General features: G+C 47.8%; 2 protein-coding genes across 2 annotated transcripts; one reads left to right on the plus strand and one right to left on the minus strand.

Moving 5' to 3' along the window:
• Positions 1–134: 134 nt before the first annotated feature.
• On the minus strand, positions 135–6,354 carry THYN1 (thymocyte nuclear protein 1). Its single transcript, XM_026657961.2, has 8 exons — positions 6,251–6,354; positions 5,562–5,645; positions 4,215–4,441; positions 3,595–3,663; positions 2,656–2,748; positions 1,527–1,622; positions 448–598; positions 135–331 (listed from the first exon to the last, which is right to left on the minus strand). The coding sequence occupies exons 2-8, from the start codon at positions 5,602–5,604 to the stop codon at positions 288–290; spliced, it is 723 nt and encodes a 240-aa protein (XP_026513746.1). The 5' UTR covers positions 5,605–5,645; positions 6,251–6,354; the 3' UTR covers positions 135–287.
• Positions 6,355–6,609: 255 nt separating this feature from the next.
• ACAD8 (acyl-CoA dehydrogenase family member 8) lies at positions 6,610–19,622 on the plus strand. The gene is made up of 11 exons (XM_026657932.2): positions 6,610–6,729; positions 9,971–10,071; positions 10,509–10,678; positions 12,466–12,575; positions 13,365–13,441; positions 14,161–14,298; positions 15,239–15,374; positions 15,491–15,588; positions 16,290–16,442; positions 17,472–17,574; positions 18,669–19,622. The coding sequence occupies exons 1-11, from the start codon at positions 6,630–6,632 to the stop codon at positions 18,719–18,721; spliced, it is 1,239 nt and encodes a 412-aa protein (XP_026513717.1). The 5' UTR covers positions 6,610–6,629; the 3' UTR covers positions 18,722–19,622.
• Positions 19,623–21,814: the final 2,192 nt, after the last annotated feature.

The following is a 21,814-nucleotide window of genomic DNA, read 5'->3' on the forward strand; positions in this document are numbered from 1 at the left end:
TAAATGGAATCAGGAAGGCAAGCTCTTTTCTTGTTCTCTCTGTAGTAAAGAGGGGCTGCAAACCCTTCCCCATCCCTGAAAAATCAAGTAGGTATCACTGACTTTAAAAAAGCTTTATTTAAAAATAAGCATGATACACCAAAATAACAGTGAATATATACACCTCCTTTTGGTCCGCTCGCAGCGTCTTCCCTGGGGTTGGGTTTGAGAATATAAATTTGGAAGGGAGGGTCCTGGCTGGAGGAGGGGAATTTTCAGCCTTGACGGGTCCTGCTGCTGCAGTCTGTCTAACTTGGTTTCTCTTCAAGGCTCAAGACAAATTCAAATTCCTCTGGGTGAAGGGGCAGGAAAAGAGAGTCAGAAGCGGAACACACTAGTGTCCTAAGCAAGGGGTTCTCCTTAGCAGGAATCTTATCAAGATCTCCCTAGTAAGGGGAAGGTTCTTACCATCTGTCAGGGGCTGGACAGAGAGCCTCTGCCTGGTGAAGAGTGTCATGTCCTTCAGCGGGCCTCCCGAAGCTCTATGTGCCTGGTGTTGAGCCTTCAGCTCGGACAGGGGGATGAAGCGCTTAGTCATCCGCACAAATTGGACGTCCACCTGGTGAGTGGGGAGACATGGGCAGTGAGGGAGCACAGTTGTTAGAGATAGACAAGAACTACTGACATTAGAGCAGTGGTTCTCAACCAGGGGTATGCAGAGGTCTTCCAGGGGGTACAGCAACTCATCTAGATATTTGCCTAGTTTTACAACAGGCGACACAAAATGCACTAGTGAAGTCAGTACAAACGAAAATGTCATACAATGACTTGTTTATACTGCTCTATATACTACACACTGAAATGTAAGTACAATATTTATAGTCCAATTGATTTATTTTATAATTAGATGGTAAAAAATGAGAAAGTCGGCAATTTTTCAGTCATAATGTGCTGTGATGCTTTTGTATTTTTAGGTCTGATTTTGTAAGCAAGTAGTTTTTAAGTGAGGTGAAACTTGGGGATTGGGAAGACAAATCAGACTCCTGAAAGGGGTACACTAGTCTGGAAAGGTTGAGAGCCACTGCATTAGAGCAAGGAGTCCATTTCCTTGTTGGGGGACAAGACCTTTATTAGGGATGTAGGGCTAATGTCTAATACTACCCTACAGCTATGTTCTTGTGCTTTAAGAATGAACACTGCCTAGTGTAGACTCAGCTTGGGACTTAAAGGTGTGCAGAGTAATCTTCCTCCCCTGGCCACTGAGCTCTGCACTACAGAGGGGCTACAGGTTCTGTTTTCAGGCAGCAGGGTTTCCAAGTGAGGTGGTAAGAACTTAAGTGTATATGGATCTCCGCCTTCTCCAGGATGGGGGCCAAGGTAGAGCAAAGGAACAGGGAAACAACTGGAATGAATTCCCTCTTATGACAGAGGTGGTGTAGGTTCGAACAGGGGCTTTGATAGACCAGGGAGGCCATCAGATTCTCTCCCTTCCTCTGCCCACCACATCAATGTTCAGAACTGGCTGTGTGTGTAACTTAATACGTTACCATTGACCACTTGGGGTTCTCCTTGGTACTGGAGGAATCGTAGTGAGGGTCCTTCTTGTCAAATTGAGTGTGGTCTGGGTAAGCCTCCTTCACAATCTAAAATAAAAAGGGAAGCAGAGCAGAGACTCCTGAGTAAGACTAGAGTTGTTGACACCTCCTGACCCACCATAAATGAGCGGAAGGGCATATCAAAAGCAACACCTTTAGCACGCCTTTCACTACTAGGCTTTACAAATATTAAGTAGCTATCTAGGCACCCTCTGAGCTTGGTAAGGTATATGCAGTTTCCAAATGGGTAAACTGAGTCAGAGGTTTAAGGAACTTGCCTAAGGTTGCAGTCAGAACTGTGCATAGAATTCAAGGCCCTAACTAATAGCAGCCAAAAGTGCACATCTCAGGGGATAAAGTCATTGAGTGTTGAAGCAGGGCATCTGATAGAATGAATGCTCAGGGACTGGAGTTCCTGCACTCTGCCTATACCTCTCATGATCAGCCAGCTAAGTATTCCTAGCAGCAGAAGATATGAGGTGTCCACCAAAAGATCTTGATGAGGAGTAATGGGGCAATACTGCTGCAGAGTTAGCCAGTTGCTCCCTGGATATGACCATAGGAGCTCCATTCTAATAGGATGAGCTTCTTTACAATCTCTGCCCAAAGCATTTTAAAAAACACTGAGAGCAACAATGCGCCAGTGCACCGCAATGGTGGGCAAGAGATTGGGATACCCATGTACTCTTAAAATCTTGCATGCCCACAGAGGTCAGCTGCTTCAAGTCTAATCCGAAAGACTGCCTACACAGACAATTGTGTGGAACTCAATGAGCCAGATTCTATTCGGACACTGGTGTAAATCTGGCATAACTTTATTGCCTTGTCTGGAAACACTCTAGCATGAAACCAGTGAGATCGCATAAATTGGTTCTGTTTCTATTGGGGAAGGGTGAAGGGGGGGGGGGGGTCAGCACTGCTGGTCTGTGAACCAGTGATTGTAGGCTCTTCACAACTAATGATTAGGCTACTCTTGCATTTCTCGGGGGTTGAGGTAGGAGCAGGGCTAATTTTACTTCTGTTTCCAATAGACCAGCAGTGAAGTATTTCACTGTTGCAAGGATTAGCAAGAGGCTCTCACCTTGATAATTCCAGCAATCCCAGGCTCTTTGCAGTTACTGTGATAGAAAAATGCTTCTTGCCCAACTTTCATGTCTCTCATGAAATTCCGTGCCTGTCAGATGATTAAAGAAGAGACCATTGAACTTTGTAATTAAGCTATGAGGAGGGCCTGCAATATCCCCTATAGGAAGGTTTCAAAAGGCTGTCCCCATTAGCTGCTTAATGAAACAGGAAGGAAGAATGGAAGTGCAGAGGCCAGTGGTGCTTCAGACCTGCTCGTACAAACATTCCTACAAATGTCAAGATGTTTTTTTCCTCTAAGTTCAAGTAAGAAAAACAGACTGAAGACCCAGGGTCTTAGTAGCTATAAAGTCTATTGGAATTCAGCAGCTCTGCCATCCTCATTCAGCAACTGCAGGAGTCTGACGTTCCCTGTTACAGAACAAGCAGCAAAGCTGATTTTGTTTACACAGACAAAATTGTGCTTAGATTTCCCACTGTACCAGTGTGCCGGAACAGAAAACTACATAGACAAGAAGCTGGAGTCACGTTAGCTGGGGCTTTGCAGGAAAAAAATGAAGAGGAAAGGAAAAGACAAGAAATGAGGGTTGATGTTTGCTTTGAACCTGCATATTTCTTTCTGAAACCAGACAGAAAAATCAGGTGACTTTCCAGAGGACTGGCCTGTCTGAATATGTCTGGGGAGATTATTTTTTTGTTAAGCCATAGATAATTAGCCACATATGCTCTTACCAAAGTGCAGCAAGTAGGAACAATTGGCTTCGTGTACGCAGGGGAAGAATTTGGGCACAGGAACAGGCAGGGTGGACACGTCCTCTATTTTGCCTGCAGTTCGGCATTTATGAAGAGAGCTAATTTTTGTTTTCTTATTGTTTTCAATAGTGATATTTCAGCAATGCTGTATTTGCAATCCGGGCCTTCAATCACTGCTCCTTACCTGGTAATTCCTGACTCCATCCCAGCATGCTGTCTGATTGGGTTGAGCCTTTAAGTCTTCAATGCCGAACTGCCCAATCAAATTAAAAACAGGAGGTTAGACTTGGATTATAATTTGGATTTAATGGACAGAGGCCTTTCTTATTGTCTATGTACATTCATGTGTTTCTAGGGCATCTCTCATCATACTGTCTGGTTTACAAAGCTTTTGGTCCCTGCTTGGTTTAAAGTAAAGAAAGTTAAGCTGTAGAGGGAATGCTTTGGCAGTCTAAGGACCAGGTCTGAAATAGAAAGACTCCCTGCTGCCACGGATTAAAAATCCTAGCAGGGTCAATTCAATCATTCGTGGTCACAAGGTACATACACTGAGTTCCACACACAGTGCCTGGTGTGGCTTTCTTACAGGATCTCTCTGGGCCTGGAGGAGAATGAAATCTGTGTGCGCGTGCTCCCAGAAAGAGAAGGGTATTTGAGAAGAGGGTGACTCTTCATTGTGAAAGAAAGAAATAAGGTAATTTTGACATTAAACAGAACCTGTAACTAAAAATAAAAGTTTCCATTCCTCCTCATCCCTGAGCACACGTGCTGGGATGGTGACAGTAAGGAAGATCCAGTGCTTACTTTCACATCCACTCCCTTCTCGAACCTGCTCTCCGGCTCTGATTTCATCAGCCAGTGGCTGTACGCTTGCTTGCTTCCCTGCACGCTAGGGCAGGCCTCCTTCTTGGTAGCCTTTCCTGTGCCGCTCCCCACGGGCTTTGAATTCCTCTCCTTAGCTGCAGGCATCATGGATTCTTCCTCCTCCTGAATCTTACTTTTGGCGAATTTAGTAGCAGGCCCCTCTTTATCTTTAAACAAACACAACGTGAGTGGAGAAATCAGAACACATTGTTTCCTAATTTGCCAATTGCTGTAAACACCTGACTTGCATCCCAGCGGGCTTGATATGGGACAACATTTGGCTAGAAAAGGAGTTTTTGGTGGATCCCAGCCCCTAGCTTAGGCAGTTGACCTCACTTACAAAGATTTCCAGCATATCTGGAATGTGTTCCAAGGTTAAAAAAAAAAATACAGGAGTTTTTACTGTTGGTTGACAGCTGTGGTCTAGTGATTGCCAAGGTTTTGCTCGTACTGTTGTTTAAATATAGAAAAGCCACAATAGTGTATTAGCTTGACTCAGAAAACTGGCCCTAATGAAATGCAACAACTGGACTACTTTGTACCAACAGATGAGAAACTAAGTGCAGGCAGCCAAACTCTGTGGAGTAGCCCAAAAGTGAACATACAAAAATTGTACATCACCGTGTACTTTATTTTTAATCTCCTGTACTCCAGCACCTAGAAGCCTCAGAGGTACAGGCTCCACTGTGCTAGATACTAAGAGACAGTCTCTGCCTGAAAATGGTTAAAAACTTAAATAGCATGCAGCCAAGAGAGCGGGTAACAGAGGCACAGAGAGAAAAAGTGACTTGCCCAAGTTTGCACAGCAAATCAATAGCAGAGGCGGGAATACAACTTCCCAAGTCCTAACCGCTAAGTCACATTGCCTCTAACGCAGTTGGTTAGTTATTTGATAATACTCTTCTGTGTCATAGCAAGTAGTGTAATAACAATGCTACATAGTATTTTGACTTCGAGTACCTTAACAGTGGACAATCTAAAGATGATGCTTTTCAAATATTAATTAATTAAATCTCCCAACACTCTTGTGCTGTAGGGAAACATCATTGTCCCTTATTATATAGATGGAAAAACTCCTGTCAGGCCCATAGGGGTCTCCCAGACAATTTATAGAAGAGAAACACACAATCTGCAAAATCCTGGCCTATGTAAAGGTGGGCAGCTTACAGGCAAGTACAGAGAGTATTTGTCCATGTTTTCACTATCAACTGGAACCCACACCCAAATATGAGAACCCAACAGCCAAAAAGCTACAGCTGTTGAGCGGGTTAAGACTTCTGTACAGACCTGCCAAGGTTGCTCTGCTTCTCTTTTTGCCTGGCCGAGGCATCTCTGGCTTCCTTGAACTAGTTTCTCTGCAAGCAGAGGCACCTGGGGGGTGGGGGAGAATACAGGTCGGGAAACACTTGCTGTTACCACTTATTCAAGCAAAAAGAGTGAGAAACCATTCCATTCATTTAAAGAAGTAAAAATTGGCTATTATGTTAGTATTTTGCTGTGATTTATAATATATATCAGGGCTGAAGACTCTCCAGACAGCTGCTCTTCCACTGCTTAACGTTGGACATTTGTACATATTTTGGCCTGTCAATAATCTGGGACCCTTTGAAGATGGGGGGGGAAACAAATGTTCCTTTTCTCCCTGTCCACCTTCCCCTTTCTCCCACCCCTGCAGCAGACTGGGCGCCAGCTATGCTGTTGCTGCAGGAAGGGTATAAACATTCCCTCTCCTAGGTGCCAGCCGCTGGTGTCCTATCCTGGGAGCGCTGGATGGTTCAGGGGACAGAGCCTTGCAGCTCTAGGTGGCCGGTTTGAATCCTCCAGTGGTAGGTGTTGGACCATCCTGATGTCTGCTAATGGGCAACTTTGCTGGTAACAGTCATTGCTCCCCAGTTTCCTCCCCCTACCCCATATCCCCATGATGCCCAGGGCTTGCTTCCCCTCCCCCCCTCCCCCCCCGCCAGGGCTCCCCTCACCAGCTGCGGGTGCAGCAGCCCCTCTCTCTGCGGGGGGAGGGATGCTCCTGGCTGCACAGCGGCTTGGGGATGCGGGAGCGGACCCAGGCTGCCTGCCTCTCCGCCTACTGAAGGTCGGCGGGCAATAAACGTTATGCAAACGTGCAATGCCTTTAAGACCTGCCCCCTGCCCAGCGGCCAATGCGAGAGCCTCAATGGGGGAGAAGGGGGGGACTACAGCTCCCAGAATTCCTCAGCCTCCCTGCGCGGTGCTTTCTGGGCGCTGTAGTCCCGCGCCCCCTCCTCGGCCGGGGATCTTTTAGGGGCTGCCCTCCGCTGCGGACTACAACTCCCGCAGTGCGGCGCAGGGCAGGCGCCCCGGCACAGGAGGGCTGCTGGCATGGCTTGGCGAGGTTGCAGCAGGTTAGGGGCCCAGCTGCGGAGGACCCCAAGCTGGCCCCAGGTGTTGGGGCGCAGGAGGATCGTCTCCTGTATTGACCGTAAGGTTCAGGGCAGAGGGGCCGAGCCCCCACGGTGCGCGGGGCCAGGCGGTGCAGAAGGGGGAGGGGGCAGGATGTGGAAGCAGGGGCGCCCAGAAGCGATGGGGATGGGCGCATCTTAATTACAAGGGAGGTGCTGGAGCCCCTAAAACCAGCGCTGGGACTGAGCCTCCTTCCTTTGTCCATTCTGGACCAGCAGGAGTTGCTGTGTGTGTTCCAAGGGGGTATGATTCTGAGTGAGAGCAATGCCATGCACTTAAGAAAGGGCACACGTAGGCGGTACGTCCGGGAATGCGTCCTGCCAGTGAGATCTTTCCAGCTGGAGCATGGTCTCACTAGGGAAGGGGTGAAAGTCCCATGTGTTGGTGCTGTTCAAACAACGTGCACAGCCCCGTGACACCTTGTAGGGCCTGCATCAAAGAAGAATCTCATCTCTAATTGTAAGTGGGGTTTAGACTAGATGATCTTTGCAGTCCCTTCTAACCCTATGATTCTAAAAAGTGGGAATTTCACAAAGCAGAATGTAATTATGCACGTTAGCCTTTAGCCAAGGCATTAGGATTCCTGTCTCTACTTTTGCAAGAAGTGCTATAGGATCTCTAGATGTGGACTACAAAAGGGGGAATATATTTTGCTTATAGCCTTTACTGATTCTTTATGATGTGTGAGCATGGTCTAAAGTTTGTTTTAATTTTTTTTTCTGCTTGTGTTTTATCTTATGAAGATTAGAGTGTTAGCTCTTCATGGCACGGACTCTTTCTATGTGTTTGTACAGCACCGAGCACAACACGGCCCTGATCCTAATTGGGGGTCTCTGAATGTGGTTACAACAGAAGATTTTAAAATGAGGAATATCAATTCTTGTCTTCCTAAATTTTGCTAGAGGATCCTCTGAAGGACCTGGGGAGTTAGTAGTTCCATTGCAGGATTTTGAAACCTGGGCTGTAGCTTTCCTATCTGTAACTGAGTGGGGAAGGGGAATAGGTCTGACTCTATTTGAAATTCTTTGGGTTTGCTTTGCTTGGTTGGGTTTTATTTAACTCTGACAAAAACAAAGAGTTCTAACCTGTATGTGACTCCACATTGCCTTCTCCCCTCAGGGCTTGTCTGCAGGGATGTACTTATGTCACATAAAAAGAACAGGAGTACTTGTGGCACCTTAGAGACTAACATTTATTTGAGCATAAGCTTTCGTGGGCTACATCCCACTTCTTCGGATGCATAGAATGGAACATATATTGAGGAGATATATATACACACACACATACAGAGAGTATGAACAGGTGGGAGTTGTCTTACCAACTCTGAGAGGCCAATTAAGTAAGAGAAAAAAAACTTTTGAAGTGATAATCAAGATAGCCCAGTACAGACAGGATGATAAGAAGTGTGAGAGTACTTACATGCGGAGATAGATTCAATGTTTGTAATGGCTCAGCTATTCCCAGTCGTTATTCAAACCTAAATTGATTGTGTCTAATTTGCATATCATTTCGAGTTCAGCAGTTTCTCTTTGGAGTCTGTTTTTGAAGCTTTTCTGTTGTAAAATAGCCACCCACAGGTCTGTCATTGAATGACCAGACAGGTTAAAGTGTTCTCCCACTGGTTTTTGAGTATTATGATTCCTGATGTCAGATTTGTGTCCATTAATTCTTTTGCTTAGAGACTGTCCGGTTTGGCCAATGTACATGGCAGAGGGGCATTGCTGGCACATGATGGCATATATCACATTGGTAGATGTGCAGGTGAACGAGCCCCTGATGGTATGGCTGATGTGATTAGGTCGTATGATGATGTCACTTGAATAGATATGTGGACAGAGTTGGCATCGGGCTTTGTTGCAAGGATAGGTTCCTGGGTCAGTGTTTTTGTCCAGTGATGTGTGGTTGCTGGTGAGTATTTGCTTCAGGTTGGGGGGTTGTCTGTAAGCGAGGACAGGTCTCTCTCCCAAGGTCTGTGAGAGTGAGGGATCATCTTTCAGGATAGGTTGTAGATCTTTGATGATGCGCTGGAGAGGTTTTAGTTGGGGGCTGAAGGTGACAGCTAGTGGTATTCTGTTGTTTTCTTTGTTGGGCCTGTCTTGTAGGAGGTGACTTCTGGGTACTCGTCTGGCTCTGTCAATCTGTTTTTTCACTTCAGCAGGTGGGTATTGTAGTTTTAAGAATGCTTGATAGAGATCTTGTAGGTGCTTGTCTCTGTCTGAGGGATTGGAGCAAATGCGGTTGTATCTTAGAGCTTGGCTGTAGACAGTGGATCTTGTGGTGTGTCCTGGATGGAAGCTAGAGGCATGTAGGTAAGTATAGCAATCAGTAGGTTTCCGGTATAGGGTGGTATTTATGTGACCATCGCTTATTAGCACAGTAGTGTCCAGGAAATGGACCGCTTGTGTGGATTGATCTAGGCTGAGGTTAATGGTGGGATGGAAATTATTGAAATCATGGTAGAATTCCTCAAGGGCTTCCTTTCCATGGGTCCAGATGATGAAGATGTCATCAATGTAGAATTATGTCACATAGTTACACCAGTACAGGATCTAAGGTCACACGCTTGCATATGTGTGACTTTCTCTGGTAAATTACTGGTATATATTGCAATGATGAAGCACATGTATGCTTCAGGCTCATACTAGTGTAACTACATGGGTTCATCCCCCCCTACCTCTTCTTTGTAGACAAGGTTTTACATGGAAGCTGGAGTTGGGCGTTGCAGTAAGTTTTGCTCTGTTGTGAAGCTTCAACCCAACTCTCCAGTGAGTTCTCCAGAAAAGCAAAGAAATCAAAAAGTGATCATTCTAATGGAGAGGGAGGGGAAATACCCAGGCAAACAACAACCAAAAACGAACCCTGTAGAATGTCACGGCTGCCTTTCTGCATCAAAAAACACCAATAAAGCCCCCCACACACACACACACATATACAGTTTTAGTTGTGTGTTGCAGTTCATGTTCAGTGACCACAAGAGATCGAGACCTTGGTTTTGCTTCACCAGAAGGCAGCCCCTCTACTAGACCACTGCCTCGTAGCAGCATGCAGAGGCATTCATTCTGCATTGATTCATTGGGAGGCGCGGCTGATGCTTGTAATGCCACAGTGGGTCAGTGCAGATAACAGGGCTCAGAGATACTGGACTGTGAACAATAATTACTACAATGTTTCAAATTTGTCCTGGGTATTAAAGAAGTGAGGAGGTTTGCAGCCTCCTTCCACATCCTCTGAAAGCATTCGCTCTTCTCCTGCTTTTCCAGCATCTACAGGCCTGACCGAGGAGCAGAAGGAATTCCAAAAGGTCGCCTTTGACTTTGCTGCTAAGGAGATGGCCCCTCACATGGCAGAATGGGATGAAAAGGTGAGAGCACAGGCCAGCTGCCAGCCCACAAAAGGGGTGCTTCACCCAACACCCTCTCCTCCCTCAGGACTCCTCTTGCCTGCATTAACAGGCTAGTCATTTCTTTTCTTACCCCCCCTCCAGCATCCCCCTTGCCCCAGCCCTGCAGGTAGTGGTGTCTTCAGTAGCTTCTTCCCTCTTGCTTAGTGCTGTGATCGTGACAGTGGAAAGATTTCCTTTAGGGATGCTGATGCAGTGGCACCCTGCTGCCATCAGTGACCCCAGCAGGCAGCACAGAGAAGTCAGAAAACCTGCACTTGCTCCCTGATCTACCTAGATGCCTACCTATCCACTTAAACTTGGAAGTTCAGAACTGAGCTTCATGGTTCATCTTCACTGGAAGCTGATCTTGCTCTTAATCTCTTGCGATACCTTTTTTCCCTTTGTGCCTCCAATAGGAAATATTCCCCGTGGAGACAATGCGGAAGGCAGCCCAGCTGGGGTTCGGTGGGATCTATGTGAAACCAGATGTAGGTGGCTCAGGACTGTCACGGCTTGATACCTCCATCATCTTTGAGGCTTTGTCGACAGGATGTACCAGCACCACTGCCTACTTGAGCATCCATAAGTGAGTGTGGGACAACTGGCTAAGCATCTGTGGTCAGTCTGGCTCTTACTATGAACACTGGGACTCTTAATCCTGTCATCTTGCAGCTTTCACGGGTGCCATTCATTACAGAATCATTGAAATGTAGGGCTAGAATGGACCTCAAGAGGTCATCAAGTCCAGCTCCCTGTGCTGGGGCAGGATCAAGGAAACCTAGTCCATCCCTGACAGGTGTTTGTTTAACCTGTTCTTAAAAACCTCCAATGATGGGGATTCCATGACCTCCCCTGAAAGCCTATTCCAAAGCTTAGCTACCCTTATGGTTAGAATTTTTTTCCTAATCTCTAACCTAAATCTCCCTTGCTATAGATTAAGCCCATACTTCTTGACCGACCTTCAGTGGATATGGAGAACAATTGGTCACAGTCCTTTTTGTAACAGCCCTTAACATATTTGAAAACTCCCCCTTCAGCCTTCTTTTCTCAAGACTAAACTTGCCCAGTTTTTTTAGCCTTTCCTCATAGGTTAGATTTTCCAAACCTTTTATCATTTTTGTTGCTGTCCTCTGGATTCTTTCCCGTTTGGCTACATCTTTCCTAAAGTGTGGCACCAGAACTGGACACAGTACTCCAGCTCAAGCCTCACCAGTGCCGGACAGAGTCGGACAGTTACTTCCCATGTCCTACATACAATACTCCTGTTAATATAGCCCAGAATGATGATATTAGCCCTTTTTGCAAACTGCATCACATCGTTACTCATATTCGATTTGTGATCCACTATAACCCCCAGATCCTTTTCAGCAGAACTACCAACGAGGCTGTTATTCCTCATTTTGTAATTGTGAATTTGGTTTTTCCTTCCTAGTACTTTTCACTTGTCTGTATTGAATTTCATCATGTAAGGATGTAATGTAGGGACCATTAGTTGGCATATGGGGCATGGCTGGTTACTTTTAGCAATCAGGCTGCAGTCCCTCGGACACCGGAACGAATCATTCCTATTCACAAGGAAATAATTTTAGCCTAGTGATGTGAGCAGAGGGCTGGAGCTGGGAACTTTTGGGTTCTGTTCCTAGCTCTGTCATTGATTTACTATATAGCCATGGGCAAATCCCTTAAATGCTCTGTGCCTCGGCTACCCCATCTCTAAACTGATTTATTTATTGTGGCAATATCCCGATCCTGATCAAGATCAGGGTCCCATTGCACTAGATGATGTACCAATACATAGTAAGAGTCAGCCTTTTCCTTGTAGAGCATGGGAATAATATTTACACCTCCCTCTCAGTAGTAGTATTGTAACAATAATTTTGTAGAACTCTAAACTCTTTGGAGCAGAGATCATTTTTTGTTCCATTTGTATAGTGCCTAGCACAGTGGGGTTCTGGTCCATGATTGGGACTCCTAGGCACTACTGCAATATTAATACTCATATAATTCTCTCCATACCCTTTTTACAGATGCTAAGGCACACAAAGAGGCAGTGACTTGTCCAAGCTCTCACACTGAGTCGGTGGCAGAGTTGAGAATAGAATGCAGCTCTCCTGACTCTCAGCCCTGTACACTGATTCCAAGAAGCTTTATGAAGTTTAAGACCCTGAGCCGGTCCCTGTGGCGTGTAGTTGCTTTGTTCAGTTTCAGTGGGGGACAGTGTCTGTCTCCTAGGCTAGGTTAGATTAGCTCCGGAAGAGGCTGGAAACCTCCAAACCTCCACGCCAGTGGCATGAGCGTTCTATGATCGTCCTTCTTCCTAGGCCTGTGCTTGTATGCATGCATTATAACCCCATCCCTTCTCTCCTGGTGCAGCATGTGTGCTTGGATGATTGACACCTTTGGGAACGAGGAACAGAGACACAAGTTCTGCCCATCCCTCTGTAGCATGGAGAAGTTAGCCTCTTACTGCCTGACCGAGCCGGGTGAGCTTCATGTACAGATAATTCCATCCCCTTCCTGTCCTGAGTCCCAGCAATGTTGTGTCAGTCACTCTCGTTCTCAAATGTTCCAGGGAACTGGAAGTGAAACTCCATCTCCTGTTGCTCTGAGCTCTCCAGATCTCCATGTGGCTTGTGCTTTAGGGTATCAATGTAGCAAGGGCTGGTACCTCAATGGGGCACATCTCACGATGCTGACAGTCTTCTCCACTTAGCATACGGCAGTGGTGGGAAGGGCAAGGAGAAGTGCTGTGATTCACTGAGAGAAGTGAGGAGCTGAAGGTACAAAAGGGTGCCTTGGTCGGGTGTGGAGGGATACACACAGTTTTGCAGAATATGCAACAAAACTAGACCCACTTTGACTGGCCTGCAGCTCCTGTTTTCAAGGCTGGTTAAACAAAATGGATAAATACTGTGGTAAGAAGGTGGATCTCTGTCCAGGGCACTTTAATAAATAAATCCACACAGATCTGACATCTCTAGTTTAAAGCCATGGGCAGTCAGGATCCCACATGAGCTGGAAGAGACCTGTTCCTCAGCCCATGATGATGTGGTTGACCATCCTGCTCTGGATTGTTTGGCTCTAGAGGATAAATTGAGCTCGGGGGCAAGGGGGCACAGCCCCCATTGAGGTCAGTAGGAGTTCTACTCTCTGGGTCCAGGGATGCATTTGGCCCTGAGTTTGACTCCTCCTCATTCCGAGTAAACAGACAATCTCTGGAGGAGAAAGGCAGCCTTGCCATCTCATTGGCTCCTTTCCTTCCCCACTAACAGGAAGTGGAAGTGATGCAGCTTCCTTGATAACGTCAGCCAAAAGGAAAGGTGACACCTACGTCCTTAATGGTTCCAAGGTACCAACTTTTCTCGCCTTGAAAACCCCTGAGCACCCTGCATGTATGAGAGGGTCGTTGCCATATCTCTCTGACTCCCCCACTCACCCTCTCATCTCTGCCTCTTCCTCTTGGCTTGTAGAACTGGAGATATCCCATTATTTCACATTGTCTCCAGTTGCTTCTCCCAGGGCAGGCTCGTTCCCCGCAGTGTATTCTCTAGGGCTTTGTTCAGTTCTGTTTTACATGTCCCTTGGTGGTGAGGCATCCGCCTCTTCCCTTGGAGATGCTGTTCCCAGCCCAGTAAATTGCACTGCTGGGAAGCCCTGCCTGATGCTGAACTTCCTCCTGCTACTCCTAGCTCTACCCCCTCCTCTCCCCGGAATTTCTGCACACCTAACGACCAGTAACTGGAGGTGATTATTCTGCCCCCTTCTGTTCCTCCAACCCCAATTTGCCAGGCTACACCTATTCAGCTTGTGATTTCACCCCATAAACAAATCCCTCAAGCCCGCCCCTTGCTTCTGTCTCCTTATCTCTCCTCCCCTCTGCCTTCCTCCTCCTCCAGCTCTCTGATCCCCTCGCCCTCCTCTCAGCTTCTCTGCCCTTGGATCACCACACAAGACACCTAACTCCCTTTCAGCACATGGTGCCCAGTGGAGATTCTCTCCTGCTTCCCAGGCTCTGGGCGTGAACTCCCTGCGTGCTAATTCTGTCTCCTTTCCTGTGCCCTTTGCCAGGCCTTCATCAGTGGCGGTGGCGACACAGATGTGTACGTGGTCATGTGTCGCACAGGAGGGTCTGGCCCCAAGGGCATCTCCTGCCTGGTGCTGGAGAAAGGAACTCCAGGGCTCAGCTTTGGCAAGAAAGAGAGGAAGGTGAGAGACCCACACACCATCAGGGTATGCGGGGGGAACACGGCAGAGGCAGGCCAGACTGGAGTAGACCACTAGCGATCCCATGTCTGATCACATAGCAGGCCCATCCAACCCTGTACTGGGTGAGACAGCTGGACCGTTCTAGTTTGCTATCCTGCTTCCTCACTGCACCATAGCCCCAGATAATCCAGTGTCCTGACCCGGGGCAGCATTGAGGCACACGGTATGGGGAAACCTTGCACTGCCACTGCTCATGCTGTATCTGCTGCGTGGATAGGTGGAGGGCTTTAATCTCCAGGTCTGTCAAGCCAGCACCAGATACAGATTCACTGGATCTGCACTTTTCCTGTAGACATTTGCATTTCAATTTCTAGTGGATTGAGTTGCTCGTGAAGTTTAAGGGCTCCTCAAACTAATCAGGGTTACGTATGGTGCAGACAGCCCCTGTGCAAACTTCACATGCATCTGACCCTCAACCCTCACCAGCAGCATTGCTGAAGCTCAGTCCTGACCCTTTGGCTAAGCTAGTAATGGGGTCTCTCCTGAGCAGAGACTCCCAGGCTGCATGGTGCTTTGCATGTGGACTACAGAGCTTTGGAGATCACTAAACTCGTGATCCAGGTGTTTGGAGGTACAAATCCAGCGAACTAAAACTGAGCCACCTAAACTGTCCTGAAAGTTACTGTCAAAATCCAGCTGAAAGGGGCAATGCATGTGTAAACCTTTAGTTCAGAAAGGCTAGAGAGGTATCTGAACAGACTCCTCTTCACTGCAGAATCTGAGGGGTACCCCACTCTGTGTCACGGAGTCTGCGTTAGAGGTGCTCTCCTTCACAATCGTGGCAGTGGAGGGAGAGAGCAGCGATAGACCTGTTATTTCTCCAGCAGAGAGCTGGATGTGCCCAGCCCTCCAGTCTGTGAGATACTCCTGTCTTTTCCAGGTGGGCTGGAACTCCCAGCCAACTCGGGCTGTGATCTTCGAGGACTGTGCTGTTCCCGTGGCCAACCGGCTTGGCACAGAGGGGCAGGGCTTCGGCATCGCCATGAAGGGCCTGAATGGAGGGAGGATCAACATTGGTAAGCCTGGCAGCTGAGAGCAAGGGGAAGGGAGGGGGCTGTGGTCTCCTCACTGTTAGTCTAGTGTGGTGGCCGTCATGTAATATTCACTCTGTGCCCTTGGCTTCCCCCGCCAGCTTCTTGTTCTCTAGGAGCTGCTCATGCCTCTGTCCTCCTGGCCCAGGACCATCTCACCGTCCGCAAACAGTTTGGGGAACCCCTGGCCAGTAACCAGGTGACTTTTCTGTCTACAAGCTTTGTTCTTTCCACCACTGCACCCCTCTGGCTATTGCATAAACAAGCAGCCAGAGCTCCCACATCCTGCCTTACACACGTTCTGCTGGGAGAAGCTGGTACTGTAGTAGCTTCTCCCAATGCTAATGTGCTCAGACCCTCTTCTATAGCATCTCCTGCTGGGAGAGGTTTGGGTGGCAATAGGTGATGGGGGTTTTCTCACCTCATGCAGAAAATAGTTCATGATAATTATTTGTTGGCCTTATGATAGAAGAGAGACAGATGCTCAGAAGGAGCTGGAGAAAACTACAGAGGCCAAGAGAGAGGAACTGGGGAGTCGGGGGAGCCAGTGGCCCTGGCACAGAGAATCAGAGAGGCCTGAGCTTCATGTGAAGGGAAGTCCTTTCTAGAAAGTTCCCTAAAGAGGAAATACAAAGATGGGGGCCCTGCCTGAGCGGGATGGGGGGACAGCACAGGGGAGCACCTGAGGGGACTGAGGGATATTTGGGGGACAGTGCCTGAGGGGGGAAAAGGGTGGGGTGTGGGATTCAGAACAGGGCCCCAATTGAGGGGGCAGGCGGTGGTACTAGGGCAAGGCCCCATCTGAAAAGGATGGGTAGGGAGAGGTGTTTCACGGCAGGGACCCACTGAGCCTCTGGCTTAACCTGGCCCCTCATGTGCTGTCTATTTCCTTTCCGGCAGTACCTCCAGTTCAGACTGGCTGAGATGGCGACACGCCTGGTGGCGGCACGGCTCATGGTACGGAATGCGGCGCAGGCGCTGCAAGAGGAGCGGGAGGATGCCATCGCCCTGTGCGCCATGGCCAAACTCTTTGCCACCGATGAGTGCTTCACAGTAGGTTTTCCAAGTCTCTGCCGGGGGTGTCGTAATCAGAGACGTTCAGAGTCTCCTTGTAGTGGCTGACGCTGCTTGGGATTTCAGGAAGTCTCTTCAGTCTGCAGGGTTCCAGCCCTGAGCACGTTTGGTGGGTCATAAACCTAGTCTTGGGGCCCCTTTTGTGGGCCAGAATCCTGGCCCAGGTGTAGACAGGAATCTCAGCCCCTCTGCAGGCCATGATCCTTCTCCCTGGGCATTCTTCATATGCTATAATGCCTTCTGCTGCTTCTAGGAGCCTGGGGGCTCAGGCAGGCCTGTGAGTAGAGCATTTCATTTTGGTGATTTCAGCTACCTTTCAATGAGGTAATAAGGGTGCATGCCAGGGTGTCCATTACTTGCTCTTAATTCCTGGTTAGCATGGGTCATTGGGAGTGAGGGGGGTACTCTAGTGCAATTACAGAATGCCATTTAATTAAAAGAAAAAAAGTCCTGAGCTATGAATTGTCTTGGATTAGTTATATTTTGGAATTACCACTACATCCTGTCATTCGCTCCCTGGATGTATACTGCCAGTGTGGTGCATCTCATACACAGGATTAATTATAGTTAGGCTTGGTACCATCTTTAAATAAAGAGGGCTTTTATCCTGGAATTATCCTAGCTGGCCACTAGATGGTGGTCTTGCATTTTAATTTTGGACCTAGACTCAGTTAAAAATGCAGCAGAAACCGCCTTGTTTGAGGGGAATTAAAATGTTTGTGCGTTGCAGCATTCCTTTTAAGATGACACAATTAGTTTTAAATGGCACGTCTGGAAATAGGGCAACAAGCAGTACGGCATATCGTGGTTAGAGCAGAAGAGACTGGAATTTAGGACTCCTGGGTTCCATTTCCATTTCTGCTTGGGAATGTGGTTTGGTGGTTAGAGCATAGACTTAGTCCAGATTCCTGGGCAATAGTCCTAGCTCTGCCACTGACTTGCTGTGTGACCCTGGGCAAGTCACTTCACCACTCTGTGCCTGACCCAGCAACGTTCTCTTCTCCTCAGATCTGCAACCAGGCCCTACAGATGCATGGGGGCTATGGCTACCTGAAGGACTATGCTGTTCAGCAGTTCATGAGAGACATCAGAGTCCACCAGATCTTGGAAGGTAACCTGGGGTATTGCCAGCAAAACTGGCCACTGGCTGTGACCTTGGCCGCATGTCCCAGTTGAGAACAGGGACTTGGATTATAGTTGCAAATTCCACTTCTTTCATTCTGTGCTTTAGGTCTCCCAGCAAAACCCATGCAGGGGATCTGAGTTCATTGGGCTATAGCAGATTTGTGTAGCCCTGTAAGTATTTCCAACCCAGTAGAAGACAGAAGAGACTCCATGTGCAGGATTGCTCCCTGCAGTATATTTTTTTAGTGTCTTGTCCACTCTTGCTCCATATGACTCAGTTGAAGGAGCTCCCACCACCTCCCTGGGAAAATTCTTGATAGTTTAATGGGTCTCACCAGAGGGAAAGGTCTCCTGATGTTCACACTAAAGGTGTCTTTGTTTAATTTCATCCTGTTACTCCTATTAACACCCATTGTTGAACCCTAAACAATTCTTACTCTGCGTGCTGTTCCACCTTCAGATCCTTGTAGAGAGATTTGTGGTAATATCCCCCTTAGCGGAGCCAAGCTTGTTTTATTTTTAATCTAGCCTCTTAATCGTTATTACTGCTATTCTTTGAACTCCATTCACCTAGAATTAGAGTATCGGGAAGGGGTGTGGTCCTGGCCATCCCCTGCTATGCTCCTTTTTACTCTCTGATATGATGCATATGTAGTAGTAGGTAAAGTAGAGACTCTGGCCTTCAATATGGGCCCAGTTCTGCTAGGTGCTCAGTGCCCTAAAATCCTTTTAATATCAATGGGGACAAGGAGTGCTCAGTGCCCCCTTAATGAGCGGTCTTTTTCCAGGCATCTACGATTTACCTTCTCCTCTACACCCACTAATACCCAGAACTCCTCTCATGCTTGAAAGGAATCTCTTCTGTAGAGTAGGCTACAGATCCCACCAGGTTTTGCCCTGATCACAGGCTGGATGGAGACATGGAATAACTGCTCTGCAGATGGCATACTGCTCTGTTGTGGGTTTAAAGCCTGGGATTTTTGCATTTGACTTCAGTGGAAGCAGGATTGGGCCTTCACTTAACTGATGTGTGTCTCTGTCTCTCTCTCTCTCTCTCTCTGTGTCTTTGTCCTGCTGCAGGTACCAACGAGGTGATGAGGATGATTGTGGCCAGGAGTCTATTACAGGAGTGAAACCAGGAGCTGGTCTCTAGTCTTAATACACTTGCTAGGTAGAACATTGTCTATTGCTCCCGTTTGCTTAGACTCCTTTCCTGGGAGTGGGAATGTACCAGTGGAAACTCTCTTGACTTTTTCTGATCCCAAGCACAGCTGTATGCAGCCCACGTGGGGTCCCAGCTGTATACGGTGCCTGGCAGAGCCGCTGGTACTAGTCTGGTATCAAGGACGCCAAAGATAAAAATCAGACATGAATGAAAGCCTTTGTCCCTGTGTCCTGGCTATGGGCCACTGCTGCTGCCCTGCCCCTCCTCAGACAGAAACATTAGACCTGTAGAGTCATCCAGTCCACCTTTGTGCCAGGACAGGATTAAAACAGAGGGAATCCAGTCAGCCCCTCTCCTTCCCTGGGGCATTTCTAAGGCAGATGTGGAGGCATAGACTACTGATTAATTGCAGGCAGGACTGTGCACATGTGTGGTCTCTTATGGATCAATAAGGCAACTCCTTTGAATCACAAGGAGAATCTGTTGCCTTGTTTAAACCCTTGTCTTTCCAAGCTGCTGCGCTGCAGCACTGGGGCAAGCCATCCATAAAGATTATGTCTCCATGAGTTGTTACAAAGTGCAGTGATCATTTTAAACCCATTGAAGGGAATGGGGCATGCCTGGGGCTAATCTGAAAGCATCACTGCTTCTCATTTCCTAGAGTTCTCTTACCTAGTGCAACTGGCTCTTTCTGTACCCCATCTCAGTTAATACTTTCATTAGCATTATGAATCCTGGGTAATGGGATCGGGGGATAGATGAGAGAATCTTGCACAAGAAAACCGGGGCTCCTTATTCTCAAATTAACTCTACCCAGAAATGTACAATATGAGCAGAGTCAGAGCTTTGATCAAGTTTACTTCCCCCCCCCCCCCCCCCCCCCAGTGTCGGAATCAATAAAGCTATGACAGTAAAATCACGAGGGGGTTTCATCAGTTCTGGTAATTCACTCTTTCTGCAACATTCTAGTTCTTTAATTTGAACATATTTCCTTTAGTTGATAGAATTATTATTTTTTAAGTCAGCTTGTTTAATGGAAAATCCTAATAATTACTAATAAATTGAATTTCTTTAGTCCCTTAAAGTGCTTTACCAACTAACATCCCTTTCCGGTGGGTAAGTGTTAACATACTCATTTGACCGATGGGGAAATTGAGGTGCAGAGAGGGGAAGTGACAAGGTAAGGAGTCAGTGGCAGAGAGAGCTGATTTCCTATTCCTGGCTTTAATTATTGGGCAACATTCCTTTTTCAGTATCTGCCACAAAAAATGACACATGCCGATAGGGGAGATTTTTTTCCCCCATAATGTCAAGGAACTGAAGTAACTTGACCTTTCCTTCTTCGAGATGAACACACACGTATCTGACCCTTCCAGGTGGAGGATGGGGATGGAAAAGATTGTCATACCAAAGTGTTTTTGACATTGTGAGCCACACTGTGCTAAGCGCTCCATAGAAACTCTTAACTGTTCAGGACTTGTCTGTGCTTACTTACAACATGACTGTCAAGAGGTGATTGTTTTGACAGTGTCACTTAACAGTGGTTACACACTTAAGTCCCATCCAAGCTATATGTCTCAACTTCATTGTAACCAGCTCCCCAGACACAACTCATCTCTACGGTACAGACTGGCTTGGTAAAAGCTAAAATCCAAACTGACTGTATTTAATACTTGGGTAAACAGAAGGCTACTGCCCTGTAAGTAACCCTTGTTTGGGCCTCTCTAAATATGTGCCTAGTACTGTAGAGTCCAACCAGAGAGCCAGTAAAGCCTTATCTATCTCCCATTCGCTGGGTTGCTTGGGCCAAGATGCTCTGTAAACTCAGGGTTATGTAATTGGCTAAAAGTAGTTCTATGAATGGTTCAGGCATAAATGGCTTGAATCTGGCTTAGCTGGGTAGAGACTGAATGTTGTTACCGCCGCAGGCTTCAGCTGCTGTGAATTGAATAGGTCTCTGTCTAGGTGTGGAGGCAGGTGTATTTATCTGCAAATCCGCCATCACAGTTGACAGTGTTGGTTAAAAGGCAGAATGAAGATGGAATGCACCATTAGCGTGAACTCTACTCTTCCTCCTGGAATTGCTCTCTAAGGCCAGGGCGGGCAATACTGCCCACCCCCACCAGTGTGAAAAAAGACTATACGGTGGTTGACTGTTCTGGGAGAGAAACCAAGAGCCTTGGTTTGCAGAGCTGCTAACCAGTGACCAATTTAACTGCATACAGGGGGAAATGTAACTGAGATGTCTATACACCTGGGTGTATTGGTGCAAAGGAAGGCAGAGGAATGGGCTTATTGCTGAGGCCTCTCTTCAGTGCTGTGAATCCTTGCAGGTGCAGTGTAGGTGTGTTTGCAAAGATGAAGGCAGGGCTGTTCTTAGGCAGACGCAGCATACAGGACTGCGTAGGGCACCCGAAAATGTGGGGCACCACCGGGGCAGCAGGTCAGAGTGGGTTGGCTCTCGCACGCTCAGCACATGCTGCAGTCTCCTTAGACAGGGGCCGTATTCACAGAGCCGAAAGCACTGGCGTGGCGCATTCTGCGTGAGGGAGAGGGCACGCACGAGGAAGACGGGGTGGGGGGGTGGGGAATTGTGACTTTCCACTGCAGAGGTGGGCTGCGCAGCTTGGTATCTATTGCTGCCTCGTCACCCCCCCGGCTGCCCCAGTGTCTGCTGCATACAAAGCTTGGTGTGTGTCAGCAATGGGGGGGGTGGGTTCTTCTGGAGCTCTGTGGGCAGGGGTGGTGGTTGTGCCCCAAGTTGGGCACTGGGGCACAAGTTTAATAATACTGTGTAGGGCCCCATAAATCTGAAGGATGTCCCTGGATTCAGGGATTTGGCATGATTTTGGGAGGAGAAAAGCTTGTCTCCCCCCCAAGACTCGACTCGATCAAGGGCTTTCCTGGGGCCTGACTCCTGATTTCTTAATAAGTGGGTCAGGTCCTTGCCCCCTAGTCTCCAGGGCTGGGGTCCCAGTGCGTCCCCCGGGCGCGCGCCTGGGGCTTTGCAACCACGGGCCGGGGGGAGGGGCTGACTCGAACCTTTGCCCCCCTGCCCCGT

This window comes from Terrapene carolina, unplaced genomic scaffold (assembly GCF_002925995.2).
Source record: "Terrapene carolina triunguis isolate 2854851 unplaced genomic scaffold, T_m_triunguis-2.0 Scaffold374, whole genome shotgun sequence".
Taxonomy (NCBI): Eukaryota; Metazoa; Chordata; order Testudines; family Emydidae; genus Terrapene; species Terrapene triunguis.

Bases quoted from the DNA above. Each gene is read 5' to 3' on its own strand.
- THYN1 (XM_026657961.2), bottom strand. From the start codon at position 5,604: ATGCCTCGGCCAGGCAAAAAGAGAAGCAGAGCAACCTTGGCAG. The intron at 3,664-4,214 runs GTAAGCACTGGA...TTGATTGGGCAG, and splicing joins AGAAGGGAGTGGATGTGAAA to TTCGGCATTGAAGACTTAAA. The intron at 1,623-2,655 runs GTGAGAGCCTCT...TTTTTATTTTAG, and splicing joins GGATTGCTGGAATTATCAAG to ATTGTGAAGGAGGCTTACCC.
- ACAD8 (XM_026657932.2), top strand. From the start codon at position 6,630: ATGGCTTGGCGAGGTTGCAGCAGGTTAGGGGCCCAGCTGCGGAGGACC. The intron at 10,679-12,465 runs GTGAGTGTGGGA...CTCCTGGTGCAG, and splicing joins GCCTACTTGAGCATCCATAA to CATGTGTGCTTGGATGATTG. The intron at 13,442-14,160 runs GTACCAACTTTT...GCCCTTTGCCAG, and splicing joins ACGTCCTTAATGGTTCCAAG to GCCTTCATCAGTGGCGGTGG.